This window comes from Pipistrellus kuhlii, unplaced genomic scaffold, assembly GCF_014108245.1.
Source record: "Pipistrellus kuhlii isolate mPipKuh1 unplaced genomic scaffold, mPipKuh1.p scaffold_m20_p_61, whole genome shotgun sequence".
NCBI lineage: Eukaryota > Metazoa > Chordata > Mammalia > Chiroptera > Vespertilionidae > Pipistrellus > Pipistrellus kuhlii.
This window is the reverse complement of record NW_023425564.1, coordinates 1,375,687-1,393,669: the sequence shown is the minus strand read 5'-3', so window position 1 is coordinate 1,393,669 and position 17,983 is coordinate 1,375,687. Positions and strand designations below refer to the sequence as shown.

At 44.5% G+C, this 17,983-nt stretch overlaps 1 protein-coding gene across 2 annotated transcripts in view; it reads right to left on the bottom strand.

Moving 5' to 3' along the window:
- Positions 1 to 1,280: 1,280 nt before the first annotated feature.
- Positions 1,281 to 17,983, bottom strand: part of SHC3 (SHC adaptor protein 3) — a 125,669-nt gene continuing 108,966 nt past the window's right edge. Inside the window, exons 10-11 of one of the 2 annotated variants that reach the window (XM_045575030.1) lie at positions 14,505 to 14,800; positions 1,281 to 2,001 (exon numbers count right to left, since the gene is read on the bottom strand). In XM_045575030.1, coding sequence (XP_045430986.1) covers positions 1,873 to 2,001; positions 14,505 to 14,800 — 425 coding nt within the window. In that variant the 3' untranslated portion in view covers positions 1,281 to 1,872. The remainder of the gene's footprint in view (positions 2,002 to 14,504; positions 14,801 to 17,983) is intronic. The other variant, XM_036420093.2, reaches the window with a different exon arrangement.

Genomic DNA, 17,983 nt, shown 5'->3' with positions numbered 1-17,983 from the left:
AAAAAAAAACAAAAAACAAAAAAAACAAAGCACTGTTGTATACTGCTTATCACTGAGATAAGCACTGACTTCAGAGCAGAGCCTCTCTGCCTGCAGGTCCCCAAGAGGGAGAGAGCAGGCGGCCGGGAGGCGCAGAAAGAAAAGCCATCCTGTCTGTCTGTGTGTCACACACAGAGGGCAGCACAGGCTCCTCCCAGCGCAGGCTGCTCTGTGCCCGGTGCAGGCCTCCAGGCAGCCCAGCTGCTGCCCGCAGCCCCGCTCAGCCCTCACTGCTGCCGGCTGACTCAGCGGGCATCCACACTGCGCTGAAGCCAGAGAGCACAGGGTGGCCTAGGTTAGTTTCAATCCACTGCAGAACATTCTAGAAGATTGAAGCCACTGTCAGCTTGGATTCACTGGACCCTCCAAGAGCAAAAATTCCCAAGAAGGCTAGACATGAACCCTTGGACCTGCTCCGACCCATCCTTAGCCCATCAGATATATCCCCTCTCCCATCCTGGCCACAAACCCCAAAAGTTGAAAATGGAGTTTACACACTTAGAAACTTTGCCAAATTAGTGCTTATCAGAATTTTAAAAATCTCTCCTTAGCTCCTCAATCCTGCAGCCCAGAGGTTATCAGGATTCAAGGCTAAGTGCCCGGGAGGGGCTTGTGGGTGGCGATATGGAGGTGGGCGCTTCAGGAGGCCCTGCCCCCACCCCCCTCAAGCACCGGGAGGAGCTGCCAGGGCACAGGGAATCCTCTGTCTCTGAAACACACCCACCCAATCACGTGACCTCATCTAACAGACATACACACGCCAGCTCCCAACACCAGACCGTCCAGCCGGAACTGCGTGTTTTACCTCCACAGAAGGCGACGCACTCAGCTCTGTGCCTTTTCAGGCAGCGACTGGGAAACCTGCACCAGAGACAACCAGTGCTTTACCCCCAGTCGCTCCAGAAGCAGAAACTCAGACAGATTCTCAGACCTGGGTCAGGCCAGCGTGGAGCCAGGGGAACCCCAGGACAAAACTGGGGGCACGTGTCCCACAGCTGGTCCACGGCTTCTCCACTGAACAGAGGGATAGGGCAAGTCCACCAGCAGCCACTGGAGCAGCCTGGAATCAACCGGTCTGCCAGAAGGACACCCATCCAGGGCTTTGTCCACCACCCTCCACACTGGCTCTTTGTCATCACTCTGATAGGAGCAAGGGCCGCAGTGCCAGTGAAGATATCCATTGGTGAAGCAGAATGCAGCCCAAGAACTCCTGGACGACAGAGGTGGTTGGGGACAGCATTGAGCTCAGCGTGGGCGACACAACGCAAGTGACGCCTGCTCAGGCAGCACAAGAGCGCAGGTGCTGGCCGGCACACAGGTGTGAGCACAGCCCGGCGGAGCCGGCGGAGCCGGAGGAGCCTCCGGAACCAGCGCTCACGCGTCTCTGTGCACCGGGGGCACCTTGCCTGACTCTGTTACAGCGCGGGCATGCCCCCGCTCTCCTGCGGCGTCTGCTCCCAGGCGGGCTCACGGGCAGACTCCGGTGGCACTTCCCGGTGGACTTGCCCAGGAGAATGGGTCAGTTGAATTAAATTTTGCCCAGACAACTACAGTCAAACGTATTTCATTAAAAACATACAGCACAGAACATTAGTCTTACCTCTTTCTTAGTCTTAAAAAATAGAAATTTGGAGGGTCATTTGTACAGGATGTATAGTATGTACACCTCTACTCTGCAGGTGAGAAAGACAAGTTTACAGAACCTGCACTTTAGACGCGCTCCTCCTGGGGCTCCGGACCGAGGCAGCACCCCAGTCCCTGCAGCCGGGCCCGGTCTCCCGGGAGGAACCGAGCCCCCCACCACGGTGCCTGTCAGGAAGGGCGGCTGGTGGATCACGGGTTCCTCTCCACCGGCTGCTGGAGGCAGAGCTCGCTCCCGGCGGAGACGATGGGCAGCCTGTTCACCAGGTGGTGGTTGATGAGATGGCTGATGCTGTCAAAGATCCTGTCCCTTGTCCGGATCTGCAAACGGCACGGAGGTGAGTCAGCGTCACCACGGGCACACATGAAAGAGCACGCCCTGCTTGGTGTCAGCCAGACCATTTGAACTGCAGGGTCACTTCCTCCCCCTCAGAGATGGTCTGCAAGGCCCCTGGTCCCTGCCACTGGCCGTCCATTCAGTCTGCTCACCTGTCCATCCCTCCAGGATGAGCCACGGCCTCCCCCACCTTCGGCAACCAAGTGCCACGGTGAGGTCCCCAGGCCCCTGCCAGCCTTCTCCCTGCTCCCTCCTGCCCTCAGAGGATCCACCACAGAAACCTCCTACTGTCTGCACCGCACAGCCCACCGAGGTTCACAGGCTTCCATGCCCCTCCCACCTGCAGGCCTTTGCATGGCAGTTCCTGGGCCCAACCCCTCACCTCCACCACCACCACCACCACCACCACACACTAAGCTGCACTTCCAGGTACAGACCACACCTGAAGAAGGCAGTATGAGGTCTGGCCAAGAGCAATCTCTCAATATATGCTCTGGACACAGCCCCCTGGGGCCTGCTTCTCTGAGAGGAAGAGATAGGGCAGGGCAGAGAGCGGGTACCTGGGCACACCATTCACCCTCCAGGTCCTTAGAGGGCCCTCATGGTGGGGCTGGGATGCCTGGGTGCCCAACCTGTCTCTCCACCTTATTACTAGGAGCCCACTCCTTCCTGATGGCAACCTGCTGTCTCTCACCCCTCCCTTGGGGGCTGCAAGGGCATGTCTACTCTCCTATTGACCTACTTATCCTTTCCCCAGTCTCAATCTCTCCCCTTCCCCAGGTAGCCACTCTGTCCCCACTCCGTCATCCCACCAATGGGACATTGCTCTTTGGCTTTCAGCCCCCATCTCACTTCCACCCCAAATCTATGCTATAGGTGTGCACATCAGACACCCCTTTTGGCCCGCCTGCCCCATGTCTACCAATTAGCAGCCAAAGGCAACAGCAGAAACTTTAAATTAGGATGCTTCCATTTCCTGGGATCCAATTCTGCGGTGGGCCCCTCCACACCCATCCCTGTAAGCACCAGAGGGAGGAGATGTCCCAGCCACAGGGTCACCTGACTTGGCCTTAGCCTTAGATGTAATCTCATGGACACATTCAGAAAGGAGCCTTTCTGTAGGACTTTCTGGCCTCTTCCCATTGAGGCTATGCAGTCCTCCTGGAGTCCCCACTCAGAGGGACCGCATGAGTGACAGGGAAGATCCTTCCTCAGAAGCCAGGAGTGCTCAGGAGCTCAGCTTGAAACTAGTGTTGTCAACGTGTTGCCTTGACATTGACTTCTTATTCCCACTTCTTAACAATTAACACTCATGTCAGTCTGGGCAATAAGGGTAGATTAAGGAGGATTTATGACAGGAAGTGTCTGAGACAGTGGTCTCAACCTGGGCTCATGTCAGAAGCACCCGAGGGGCTTTGCTACTCCATGCCCAGACTGACTGCATCAGGAACGGGAGGTGGGACCCAGGCCCCGATGTGTTTTATGCTACGTCCATGATTCTAACTTGCTACCAAAACTGAGGGCCACTGATCAGTGCTCTGGAGTATATGGCCTGGCTAATATAAAGACACATTTAAACAAAGGCACACAAAAGAGGTAAGTCATAAATCCACTACATAAAAATAAATAAATAAATAAATAAATAAATAAAGGCCAGTTCACTTCATTCCTATGAATATTTACTGAAACCTGGGTCTGGCTCCTGCCCAGAGAACTTGGAGCCACAGAGCTATCTCAGCTGCCATGTGCAAGAGCTGGGTAAGAGCACTTACCAGGCAAGCTTCCCCCGGTACCTACAAGGGTTCTGCTGCAGCTATGGCATAGGGAACGTTACCCCAGACAGCTGTGTGAGGCTCTGCATAGCAACCAGGAAGCAAACATGAAGGCCATAGGAGACAAGAGGAAATATGCACATGTTGGAAGAAGAAAGATCTGAAGTCAATAACGTAAACTTCCACCCTGGGAAACTAGCAAAAGAAAAGCAAATTAAGTCCAAAGTAAATAGAGAAAATAAATAATAGAAGTTAGAGCAGAAACCAATGAAATTGAAATGAGAAACTAATAGAGAAAACTAATGACCCTAAAGTCAGTTTTTGGAAGAGATAAATAAAATCAATGAGCTTTCAGGCAACCTAAGGAAAAGAGGACACAAATTATTAATATCAGAAATGAAAAAAAGGTCATCCCTATAGTCTCATGGACATTAAAAGGATAATAAAATAAAGTAAAATGATGGCAGAGTAAGTGGATGCTGCATGGACATGTTCCCAGGACCAAACTGGAATTACAACTAAAATACAGAAAAGCTTCCAAGAACGAAAAATGGAGACTCATCGGAGCGGCAGAGGCACAAGGGGCTGGTTGGGCGCCCACTGGCAGTAGCTGAAGTACTGGAGAGATATCTCAGCTGTGGGAGGTTGCCACTGAGAACTCTGGGGTCTAATCCCCAAGCGGGGCCCCCCAGCAGAGAGAACCAAAACTGAGAAGGATGCCCATATAACATCTGGCTGTGAAAAGCAGTGGGGTTGCTGTCTGCCAGGGAGAGAGCTGGAAACTCTTAAAGGGCCAAGACATAAAATTCCCTGTGTAGTCACTCACCGTGTGCTCTGACAGAGGGAGGGCAAAGTGGACTAGAGCTGTGGGAGCAGAAGCCAGGTTTGGGACACTGGGGGTTAGAGATCAGAAGGCAGACACACCAGTTTCCTATGCTGAGACATTCCCTCACACAATCGAGGTCATCTTTCTCATGCAGACATTTATAATACAGGTGGCTTCACCTGGGGGGAAGATAGCTGGCCTACCCTATTGGAAGACACCTTGCCCAATGGTGCAGAGTCTCCAAGGCCCATTAAAAGACTGAGAATAACAATTAGCCTTCAGGCAGAAGCAATTGCACCACCTTGTTGAAAAAACTGTCACTATACCTGTGGATGATTGCCTGAGGGCAATTCAAGATGGAATTCTATCGTTTTATAGGCAGAGTGGTCTCTGGAGGCTATGAGTCTTTACCTGAACTAATTAGTCAGAAACAGCATTTGGCTCTGTCCTGCACTGGAGATTGAGAGGTGTAGCAGATCCACCGTCCTAATACATAGTCACAAACCCAAACAGAAAGCCAAAATGAGGAGGCAAAGAAACAACCCCAAATGAAAGGACAAGAGAATTTTCCAGAAAAAGTGATAAATGAAATGGAAATAAGAAATTTATCAGACATAGAGTTCAAAATAATGATGGTTAAGATGTTCAACAGCATGAGAAAAAAATATAGTAACTATGAAAGCAGAAATAAAGAATGACATAGCACAAATAAAGAACACACAGCAGATTAGGGGAAGCTGAGGATCAAATCAGTGAACTAAAAGATAGGGTTAAAAAAATCATTCAACCAGAGAACCATAAAGAAAAAAGCAATTAAAAAACGGGAGGACAGCTTAAGGGAGCTGTGGACAGCATAAAACATAATAATATTCAAATAGCAGATGTGCTAGGAGAGGCAGAAAGGTTGAAAGGGATAGAGAACGTGTTTGAAGAAATAATGGCAGAAAACTTCCTTAACCTGGTAGAAGAAAAAGTCACACAAGTTTAGGAGGCACAGAGAACTCCAAACAAGAAGACCCCAAATAGACTCACACCAGACACATCATAATTAAAATGCCAAAAATTAAAGACAAAGAGAAAAGCAAACTGTTACCTAGAAAGGAACTATCATAAGGCTGACACATGATTTCTCATCAGAAACTCTACAGGTCAGAAAGAAATGACATGAAATACTCAAGATAATGGAAAGCAAGGATCTGAAACCAAGCTTACTATATCCAGAATATATACTATATTCTAAATAGGCGGTAAATAAAGAAATTCTCAAACAAACAAACAAACAAAAAAAAGATACAGGAGTACATCACCACCAAGTCAGCATTGTAAAAAACGCTAAAGGGACTGCTGTAATGAAAAGAGAAAACTAAGCATGCAGAATTAAAATGGCAATAAACATGGACCTATCAATAATAAGCTTAAATGTAAATGGATTAAATTCTCCAGTCAAAAGACATAGCATAGCTGAATGGATACAAAAACATGACTCAACTATTTGCTTCCTACAAGACACCAACCTCAGAACAAAATACACACACAGGATGAGAGTGAATGGGTGGAAAACATTTTTCCATGCAAATTAAAATGAAAAAAAAAAAAAAAAAGCTAGAGTAGCAATACTCCTATCGGACAAAATAAACTTCAAAATAAAGGCCATCATAAGAGACAACAAAGCTTACTACATAATACTAAAAGGATCAATTCAATAAGAGGATATAATCCTGGTAAGCATATATGCACCTAAATATATAAAAACTCTTCTAGAGGACTTTAACAGAAAGAAAAACAACAATGCAGTCATAGTTGATTTCACTGGATAGATCTTCCAGACAAAAACTCAACAAGGAAACAGAGACTATAAAAGACACACTGAATTAGATGGATTTAATTGACATTTATAAAACATTTCACTTCAAAGCTGCAGAATATACATTCTTCTCAAGTGTACATGGATCATTAACAAACACAGATGACTTGTTATAACACAAAGCAAGTCCCTACAAGTTCAAAAAGATTGAAATTATATCAGCATCTTCTCTGATCACAGTTGAATGAAATTAGAAATAAACTACAGTAAAAACACCTCAAAATATTCAAACACAAGTTATTAAACAATGAATGCCTTACCAACAAGATTAAGAAAGAAATCTTGGCATAGAAAAATGAAGCCATCAAGAAAACAACAAGAAAGCTCACTGCATGGAAGAACATATTTGCCAATGATATTTTATATAAGGGTTTAATTTCCAAAATTTACAGAGAACTCATACAACTTAATAAAAGGAAGGTAAACAATCCAATAAAAAAAAATGGTCAAAGGACCTAAATAGATACTTTTTGAAAGAGGACATATAGAAGGCCCAGAGACATATGAAAACATGTTCATAGTCACTAATCATCCGAGAGATAAAAATCAAAACAACAATGAGATACCTTATCACACCTGTCTGAATGGCTATCATCAACAAATCAACAAATGACAAGTGCTGGCAAGGATGTGGAGAAAAAGGAACCCTCCTGCACTGCTGGTGGGAATGTGGACTGGTGCAGCCACTGTGGAGAACAGTATGGAGTTTCCTCAAAAAGTTAAAAATGGAACTCCCATTTGACCCAGTAATCTCATTTCAAGAACTATATCTCAAAAAACCAGAAACACCAATCAGAAAGGATATATGAACCCTATGTTCATTTTAGCACAATTTATAATCGTTAAGATTTGGAAACAGCTTAAGTGCCAGATGAGTGGATTAAAAAACTGTGGTACATCTATACAATGGAATACTATGTCACTATAAAAAAGAAGGAACTTTTACAATAACATGGATGGAACTGGAGAGCATTATGCTAAGCGAAATAAGCCAGTTGGAGAAAGATAAATATCACATGGTCTCACTCATATGTGGAATATAATGCTCAACATAAATTGATGAACAGGAATAGATTGATCTAGAGACAAATGGTAGGGGAGAAGGGGGTTAGAGAGCAACTAAAGGACTTGTATGCATGCATATTAGCATAACCAATGGACCCAGACACTGGATGGTGGGTGCTTGTCCAGGGTGGGAATGGCTTGAGGTGGGGAGGTCAATTGGGGAAAAAGGAAACATATGTAAAACTTTAGACAATAAAAAACACACACCAATCATGCCAAACACATTCAATGCGGAAAACAATTGTGTTTTCAACAAATGATGCTGTGAAAACTAAACATACATATGCAAAAAAAATAAAGTTAAACCATTTCCTTACTCTATATATACTAAGTGGATCAAAGACTTAAGTGAAACACTAAAACTATAAACCTGTCAGAAAAAAAAGCATGCAGCTAAATCTTAATGGATTTTAAAAAGAATTCCAAGATATAATACCAAAATCCTGAGCAACAAAAGAAAACAACACACAAATAAATTAAACATTATCTCAATTAAAAACTTTTGTGCTTTAAAGAACACCATCTAGATATATAAAAGCCTAAGCAACTCTGGACATCTGGCGACTGGTCACTATGAGGAGCACTAACCATCAGAAGGCAGACACTCAATGCAGGAACTTCCCTTTGGTGGTCAGTGTGCTCCCACAGCCAACCTCCCATGGTCCCTCCCCCCAGCTGGCTGGGCCTGATCAGGACTGGGCAAGACAGACCAGATTGGCCCCAATCACTGGCCAGGACAAGGAACCCCACCCATGCACAAATTTGTGCATTGGGCCTCTAGTTAAGGAAATAAAAAGATAACCCACAGAATGGAAGAAAATATTTTCAAATCCTGTATCTGATAAGGAACTTGCATCTAGTATATATAAAGAATTCTTACAATTTAACAACAAAAGACAAGTAACCTGATTTAAGAATGCACAAAGGAAATGTTGTGATGATAGCAGAGCAGGAAGAACGAGGAATCAATCTCCCCACCCAGACAACAATTACCCTGCCAGAATCTTTCTGGTGTCACTAACTTGAAATTCAGAGTCCACTGAAAGCTTGCAACTTCTAGGGGTAAGGTTTAGATGGTAAACTGTGGTTAACTTTGGTGAAGTTCAGCTGTTAACTCGGCAGTGGCTGCTCCTCCTCCACTGCCTAGCTCTGTGGAAGGCAGCTGTGCACATGCTTCTAGACAGCTGGCACATAGTTTGCAGGAGCCAGAATGGGCATAAAGGACCATGTCTTCCAAAGAATTGGAGTGTATGTTCTGATCACAGAGGTGAAAAGAGGCGGTGGATATTGCTGCACCTTTCCCAGTTGTTGTAACCCCATTTGTGTGATTGAAGTGACTTCAAAGGGATTAAAAGGACCCAGCTGGCATAACTCAGTGGTTGAGCATCATCCTACGGTCATAGTTCCATTCGCGGTCAGGGCACATGGCTGAGTTGTGAGTTTGATCCCCATAGTGAGGCATGTAGGAGGCAGCCCATCAGTGACTCTCTCTCATCATTGATGTCTCTCTCTCTCTCTCTCTCTTTCTCTCTCTCTCTCTCTCTCTCTCTCTCTCTCTCTCTCTCTCTCTCTCTCTCATCAACAAAAATATATTTGGAAAAAAAAAAAGGATAAAAGGGTTAGTGTGTTTTCTTTTCCTCCATTTCATTAATTTCTTTTCCCTCCTTCAATAAAGATTAGGATATCCAAAAGTGATTCATATACGAGAAAAATTATAAAATCATTGCATAGGCCCAAGGAACTCTACAGAGTCAGAAAGTACTTGAAAGACCTTAAATTTAACTAGAGTAATTCAAAGGCATATTTAAGCAGACACAATTAGGGAACTTGGTTATCACGTTCTGAGAAATAGAAAGAAAAAAGATTGAAGAAAAGTCGGCATAGCCTAAAGGACCTGTGGGATACCATTAAGCAGACCCACACACACATCGTGAGAGGCCTAGAGGGAGAAGACAGAGAAAGGGGAAGACAGAATATTTGAAGGAAAAAAAACGACAGAAATTTTATGAAGGATATGAATATAAACATCCAAGAAGCTCAATGAATGTCAAACAAGATGAATACAAAGACGCCCACACCAAGACAAATTATAATCAAACTGTCAAAAGACAGGACAAAGAAAGAAGTTTGAAAGCAGCAAAAAAGAAGTGACTTATCATATTCAAGAGATCCTTAATAAGATTATCAGCAGATTTCTCATCAGAAACTTTAGAGGCTAGATGGCAATGGATTTATATAGTTAAAAAGCTAAGAGAGAAAAAACGTGCCAACTAATAATCCTATATCTGACAAAACTGTCTTTCAAAAGTGAAGAAGAAATCAAGACATTCCCAGGTAAACAAAAACAGAGAATTCGTTTCCACTAGACTTGCCCAGTAAGAATTGCTATAGGAGGTTCTGTAGGTTGACAGGAAAGATTAGAAAGTAGCTAGAAGCCATGTGAAGAAATGAAGATCAGAATTAAGTTAAATACAAGGGCAATTAGAAAACTACTATTATTATACATTTGGTTTGTAATTCTAAATGTTTCTACATACTTTAAGAGACTAATCCATGAAAAGTATTAGTTTATGTTTTCAACACAAATGTATAAAAATATAATTTGGTGACATCAATGACTGAAAGGAATGCAGCAATGCTTTAAAGTGGCAGATATTTGGGGTATTACTAAAGTTAAGATTATATAAATTCAAATTAGAATGCTATAATTTTAGGATGTTAAATATAATCCCTGTGGTAATCATAAAGAAAGGGAATTAAATTGTTTCACAAAAAAATTAACTAAACACAAAAGAATACAGTAATACAATGAATAAGACCAAAAAAAAAAAAAAAAGCTGCAGGATATACAGAAAACAAATAATAGGTCACTTCTCATAAGTAAATACTTTAAATATAAATGGGCAAATGACAGATTTGAAGAACAGATTAAAAATAATAAATGATACAAACATATGTTGTCTCTAAGAAATTCATTTTACATCCAAAGACACTAACAGATTGAAAGTAAAATGATGGGAAAATATCATCTCCCCCCAGCTGGCCAGCCTCCCAGGGCCCCTCTCCCACTCCGGCTGGCCCCTCAATAGGCCTTGATCGTCAGCCAGGTAGAGGGACCCCACCCATGCATGAATTTGTGCACTGGGCCTCCAGTTTACACATATAATAACAGACCATCAAAATATAAAGGAAAAATTGACGGAATTGAAGTGAAAAAATATAGTTATTTAGTAAATAGAGGCCCAGTGCAGAATTTGTTCTTGGGTGGGGTCCAGGCCAGCTGGGGGGAGGGGCTGCAGGCGACTGGCCAGCGGGTCCTGCCCCCAATTAGAATGGGGGGTGCCAATTGGGAGTGGGGCCAGCTGAGGGGAGGGGCTGCGGGCCAACTGGCCCCACCCCCTATTGGGATAGGGGGCATTCAGGAGCGGGGCCAGCCAGGGAGAGGGGCTGTGGGAGGTTGGCAGGCCAGTACCACCCCCAAATCAGCCCGTTTCCTGGCTGCAGTGGGTGTCATGGCAACCAGTCATTCTTGACACATTCTGTGTTCAATCCCAGGCGGCCTTCTTGACACCAATGAAACAAGAAAGAGAGATTTGATGGATTTAAAGACACAAAACAAACTAGAATAACTTTAAAAATCTTGTCAAAAATTGTGAAGTAGCAAAAACGAGCTAAATATTTAGGTTTCAGAAGGAACATCAAGAAATGATGTAAAATTGAACAGCCAGTCACATACTGTGGAGAGAACGTGGAAGAGAAATTGCGGGCTATTGCTTCTCATTAAAAGCCTCTTGGTAATACCTTATCCATCTATGTTTTGGGGGTGTTACATTGATAAAAAGTTTAAATGCATGTTGCTGAGACATAATAACTGAGTGAACAAAAAAAATTACTTTTGGACTATAAGATGGTATAATTTAGCTAAATTTTAACTTTAGATTTTTTTAAATGTTTTTTGTTTGTTTTATTTGTTTTGTTGTTGCTGCTGTGTTTTTTTGGTTTTTTTTTGAGAGAGAGAGAGAGAGAGAAAGAGAGAGAGAGAGAGAGAGAGAGAGAGAGGTGAAGGGAGGAGAGAGAGAAACATTGCTGGGAGAGAAACATCATTAATCAGTGGCCTCCTACACGTCTCCTATTGGGGATCAAGCCCACAACCTGGGCATGTGACTTGACCAGAATCAAACTGTGACTTCTTGGTTCATGGGGTTAACACTCAACCACTGAGCCACACTGGTCAGGCTAACTTTTTATTTTTTTAAAATACCTTAAAATTTCAACAATTATATTCTCATTGAATTGCTTAGGTATTTTCTCTGGATAAAAATAAGTGTATTAACAGACAGCCTATGCACATGGAAAGAAGTTGACTGATGCTGTTTAGAAAAGCCTAGCTTGTGATTCTGTCTGATGATTCTTGCTACCCCACATTACCTTCTTGGGCTCTCAATTCCTAAAAGAGCTCGAGGTTAATTTATGAATTCACTTGTCTAATGCTTGTTGAATACCTACTATGTGCCAGGAACAAAACAAATTCTAGAAAAACCAAAAAATCTTGTCAAAAATTGTGAAGTGGCAAAAATGAGCTAACTGTAGGTGCCAGGGACAGTGCAGTGAGGAAAACCGCTAGCTTCATGGCGATTACAGTCCAGGTTGGGGGTGAGGAGTAACTAATAAGCAAACTAGCAAGTAAAGAAGTGTTTGTGTGTGATACGTGCTTGAGAGAGAAAATAAACCTGGGTGAAGAAATAGCAGATATTGCCAAAACCGGTTTGGCTCAGTGGATAGAGTATCGGCCTGAGGACTGAAAGGTCCCGGGTTCGATTCCGGTCAAGGGCATGTACCGTGGTTGCAGGCACATCCCCAGTAGGGGTGGTGCAAGAGGCAGCTGGTTGATGATTCTCTCTCATCAATGTTTCTAACTCTCTACCCCTCTCTCTTCCTCTCTCAAAAAAAAATCAATAAAAGAAAAAAGAAATAGGGGATATCCAGGGGATTCTACTTGAGATGAAATGGTTAAAAGGCATGGACTGGGTTGTCTTGTGTGGAGTAAATCTAGCTCACTGGAATGGGTGAATATAACCCTGTAATCTTGGCACCCAAACCAGATGAGCACACACAAATGACAGCAGCAAACACAATGAAGACACTTCACTTAGGAACAGTGACTGAAGAATCTTAAAAAAATTAGGTGCCCAAATCCCACAATGCACTTCACAATTCCTACGTCAAGACCGAAAGGGTTCATGCCAAAACATAACATCAGAAACATCTACCTATGTTAATGGACTTAAGAAAAAAAATCACAGAATTATCTCAAAAGACACTGACGAAGCATTTGATAAAGTTCAATATCTACACTTGATAAAAGTATTGTACTTAGGTAATTAATATGCATCAATTCCAATAGAGCAGAGGCTTATTCTTTTAACTGGTTCATGAACATATCCCAGATGATAAAAACAATGCCTAGATTTAGTAGCCATTAGGTACACAGTTGCTTAGCGAATAAACAACAAAAGGAAGGAAGAAACGAAGGGAGGGAGGGAGGGAAGAAGGAAGGGAAGTTCTTCAGGCTGACAAGGGCAGTCTACCCAAAACTCACATCATCCTGAATGGAAAACCTCAAACACTGCAACAAGACAAGGGCGCCCTCTCCTGGCCATTGCATGGTGGAGTTAGAACACTGTCAGGGATTGGAAGGCAGGCAACAAAACTGTCAGTGTTTGCACTCCCTGCACAGTAACTGTTGAGAAAAAGGAACCAAAAATCACATACCACTTACAACAGGAACTAGAATGAGACACTAGGAAGTAACCTAACACAGGAAACAGAAGAGCTTTCTGAAGATGTGATGACTTAATATTGAAAAATGTCAGCTTTCCCCAAATTAATCTATAAATTCAATGCAAATCTTACCAAAATCTCACTCTAGCATCCCCCCCACTCCTTGATAAAGTGAATCTAAAATCTGAACAAAGCCAAAACCTTTGGCTCAGTGGTTAGAGTGTCGGCCTGTGGACTGAAAGGTCCTGGGTTCGATTCTGGTCAAGGGCATGTACATTGGTACGAGCACATCCCCGATAGAGTCTGTGCAGGAGGCAGCTGGTCGATGTTTCTCTCTCATCGATATTTCTAGCTCTCTATCCCTCTCCCTTCCTCTCTGTAAAAACTCAATAATATATATATATTTTTTAAAATCTGAACAAAGAAGAATGAGGATCTGAGAATAGGTAAGGCAACTTATCAACAAGAGAATCAAGAGGAAGGACTCACCCCACCAGAGGTTAGGACAGTTTCAAAGCCGTAATGACTAGCACAGCTGGCATTTATATGAAAAACACTAAGCAAGGAGGTCACTAGGACAGAGCTGGTGGTGCAGAAACAGCCAGGACACAGAGACTCCATGCTAATAGGCAGGGCATCAGCACTGCAGGGAAAAGGTGAATTATTTGGCAAATGGGACCAAAAAGATTGGCTCACTACATGCAGATATTTAAAACGTTGGGTCTCTATCTGAAATCATCTTCAAAAATAATTTCAGGCCCGGCCAGCGTGGCTCAGTGGTTGAGCACTGACCTGTGAACCAGGAGCACCCCATGCAGCTGAAGACTGAGCCTGCATCCCTGCCTCCCAGTGAAAAGTGCAACATGCCTAACCACTGCTCAGCTAACTCCGCCTGCTTCTCTGTTTTCTCCCAGCCAGCCTGGAACTCAGCCCATGGTTAGTTCACATAATTCCGCCTATTAACTGTGCAGGGTGAAGTCGAATGTGCCGGCTGGACGATGGGACAGCAGTGAGACCACAGAGGCTGGCGCTGCCGCGCTGCGCCAATGAGCTTGTTCTCACCAGCACTACCTCTCGGTGGGGGCCACGGCCCGGGCCTGGCTCTGGCTCCTGCAGGGCGGCCATGGGGCCCCGCAGCGCCTGAGGGTGGGGGAGGAGAAGCAGCCGCCCTGTGCTCACCGTGCCTTCCGGGTCCACGAGCAGCAGGTGCTTGGCCTGGCCGTCGTGCATGCCGGTGAGCACAAAGGAGCCCGGGTTGGTGGTGCTCTTCCTGACCAGGAAGTCTCCATCTCTCTTCAGCAGCCCCTCCGCCTCCTTCCTGCTCATCTGGCCTTGGTACCACAGCTCGGCTTTCAGCTCCTCCAGCATCCTGGCGTCCGGGGCTCTGGGTGAGAGGGGGCTGATGCACTCCACGGAGGCTGCCTTGCTCAGCACGGGCCCTGCGGGCTGGTTCTTGAGAGCATCTTCAAAAGGTTCTGCCATAGCGTTTGCCAGTAGCAGGTGCACCCAGGAAGAGCAAATAATAAACAATAAACGTGAGGGGTGAGAGTGCAAAGGCAGCGCTGCCAGATGGACGAACTAGGGACAAATGACAGCTGGTAATATAATGAGACGAGTCACAAGCATTGGAAAGTACAGCTCAAATCTTGGCCTGAGTCCTGATAAGCCTCTTTCCTGAGGCAGCGGGCACTGTGCCTTGTGCCAAGGACCCAAGCACACCGGGTCCAGCTGGTCCGGATGCCTTCAGTTTTGCCCGCCATAGGAGGCCGTGCATATTACATGCCATCTACTCCCTCTGGAATGTTGGCTAGCCTCTAACAAACATGCTCTCCTCTGAACAGAAACCTACCAAACCAAAGGAAGAGAAAGACAATTTGCAAGATTTTCGGGTGAATTCTTAAAGAAAATAAAACTGACATCTAATTGGGTGCCTGTTGTGTGACTTGCCCAGGCCTGGTGCCTGCCTTCCCTCGGCCTTCACTGTCCCTGAGGGAGAGGTTCTGGTGTGAGTGTCTGGAGGAGCCTGACCGCAGGCCCTTGGAGCCAGCCTCGCACCGCAGGGCACTGTCCATGGCACGGCATCTGCTCTGATACCAACAGACACAGCAGCAAGCAGGTCAGAGGGGCCTCAGCAAACCTCAGGCTTTGATTTTCAAATAAATAATTGTGCAAAAGCACTCTGGAAAAAGGAGGGGCAAGCCCACGAACGTGGTGTCAGAATGCCTATTGGGGACACACTGCCAACCCAGTCATCACCACCACCACCACCACCACCATCACCATTATCCTACCATTATCACCATTTATCATCACCACCACCACCATCAACATTATCCTACCATTATCACCATTTATCATCACCACTACCACCATCAACATTATCCTACTATTATCACCATTTATCATCACCACCACCAACACCATCACCATTATCATACCATTATCACCACTTATCATCACCATCACCACTATCACCATTATCCTACTATTATCACCATTTATCTTCACCACCACAACCACAATCAGCATTATCATACTATTATCACCATTTAACATCACCATCACCACAATCATCATTATCCTACTATTATCATTATTTATCATCACAACCACCACCATCACCACCACCATTATCCTACTATTATCACCATTTAGCATCATCACCACCACCACCACCATTATCCTACTATTATCACCATTTATCATAACCACTACCACCATCACTATTATCCTACTATTATCATCATTTAGCATCATCACCACCACCACCACCATCACCATTATCCTACTATTATCATCATTTATCATCACTACCACCACCACCATCACCATTATCCTACTGTATTCACCATTTACCATCATCACCACCACCACCATCACCATTATCCTACTATTATAACCATTTATCATCACCATCACCATTATCCTACTATTGTTACCATTTAGTATCAACATCACCACAATCATTACCATTATCCTACTATTATCACCAGTTAGCATCACCACCACCACCACTATCACCATTATCCTACTATTATCTCCACTTATCATCACTACCACCACCACCACCATCACCATTATCCTACTGTATTCACCATTTACCATCATCACCACCACCACCATCACCATTATCCTTCTATTATAACCATTTATCATCACCATCATCATTATCCTACTATTGTCACCATTTAGTATCAACATCACCACCATCACCATTATCCTAACATTATCATTATTTATCATCACCACCACCACAATCACCATTATCCTAACATTATCATCATTTATCATCACCACCACCACCACCACCACCATCACCATTATCCTACTATTATCACCATTTATCATCAACACCACCACCACCATCACCAATGTTATTTTGCTGTTGTGGTTAAAAATAAACAACAGAGCACTGCCTTTATTTTTTCATACTTTTCAGTAGATACTTGCCCTCCAGGGCCCTTTCTGCTTTTTTGTTGGGATCAGGAGTAGAAATAGATGGATGAGAACATGTTGGCTCTGGTTCTCATAGTTCTCATCTGGAACTGCAGGCCAATCTAACTCCCAAGACCTGGGGCGAGGAGCCACTGGTGAACTGACCAATGAAACAGGTGCAGCCACTAAACTGCGGGTGTGAGCCCTGCTAACGTTGGAGGGAGCCCAGCGGCTCCTGTGGCTCAGCGTCTGGGGAGAGCCGCCTCACCCCTCCAGGCTGTCCCCACATCACTGAAGTGAAGGGATCGGACCAGGTGACTGCTGAGGTGCCCTCAAGTGAGGTGCCCACTGAGGTTCCACAGTTCTTCTGGCTCCAATCATCTTTGAAAGTCGGAACGGGAGTCCAGAATCTGTGAACCCACAATGGCTGGGAGAGTTAGACTCTGGTTATCATGGTGCTGCCTGGTCATAAAAGCACGCAATCCTTCCTCACTCACACGCAATGTCACGGACAGCAGGGGTCAAGCCGGCAAGGTTGCCTTTACGAGCGGTCAAGTTACTTAACCTCTAGGGTTCTCTGTTCTCTCCTCTGTAAAATAGGATAATAATAGCAATAGTGACAATAATGCAGTCATGTGCCACTGAATGATGGGGACACTTTCTGCCAATGTGTCACTAGGCTATTCTGTCATTGCTGGAATGTCATAGTGTGCACTTACCCGAATGCAGCTGGTACTTTTGTACAATTGGCAGCGCAGTAGTTTGTTTACAACCTACGGCATCACCACAAACACACAGTAATGTGTTGCACTGTGGGATGCCAATAACCTCACTAGGTGACGGGACTTTTTCATCTGCATTGTAGTCTTATGGGGCCGCCATCACAAATACAGCCTGTAGTTGATCCAAATGTCATTCTGCGGCACATGACTGTAGTATGATCTACCTATACTATCATTGCAAAATTAAATTACCGTATTTTTCGGACCATAAGACGCTCCGGACCATAAGACGCACCAGTTTTTAGAGAAGGGAAATGAAGAAAAAAAGATTCTGAAACAAATAGTGTCCTAAAATATTTTATGTGCATTAAAACCCAACATCACAGTCATAAACACATGTAATCAACCCTGTAAAGTAAACAGCAGCATTTAGAACCATTTTAGAGCCGGGCAAGCACACAGAAACCACACAGAGCCGGGCAAGTAAAAAAACTTTTTTTT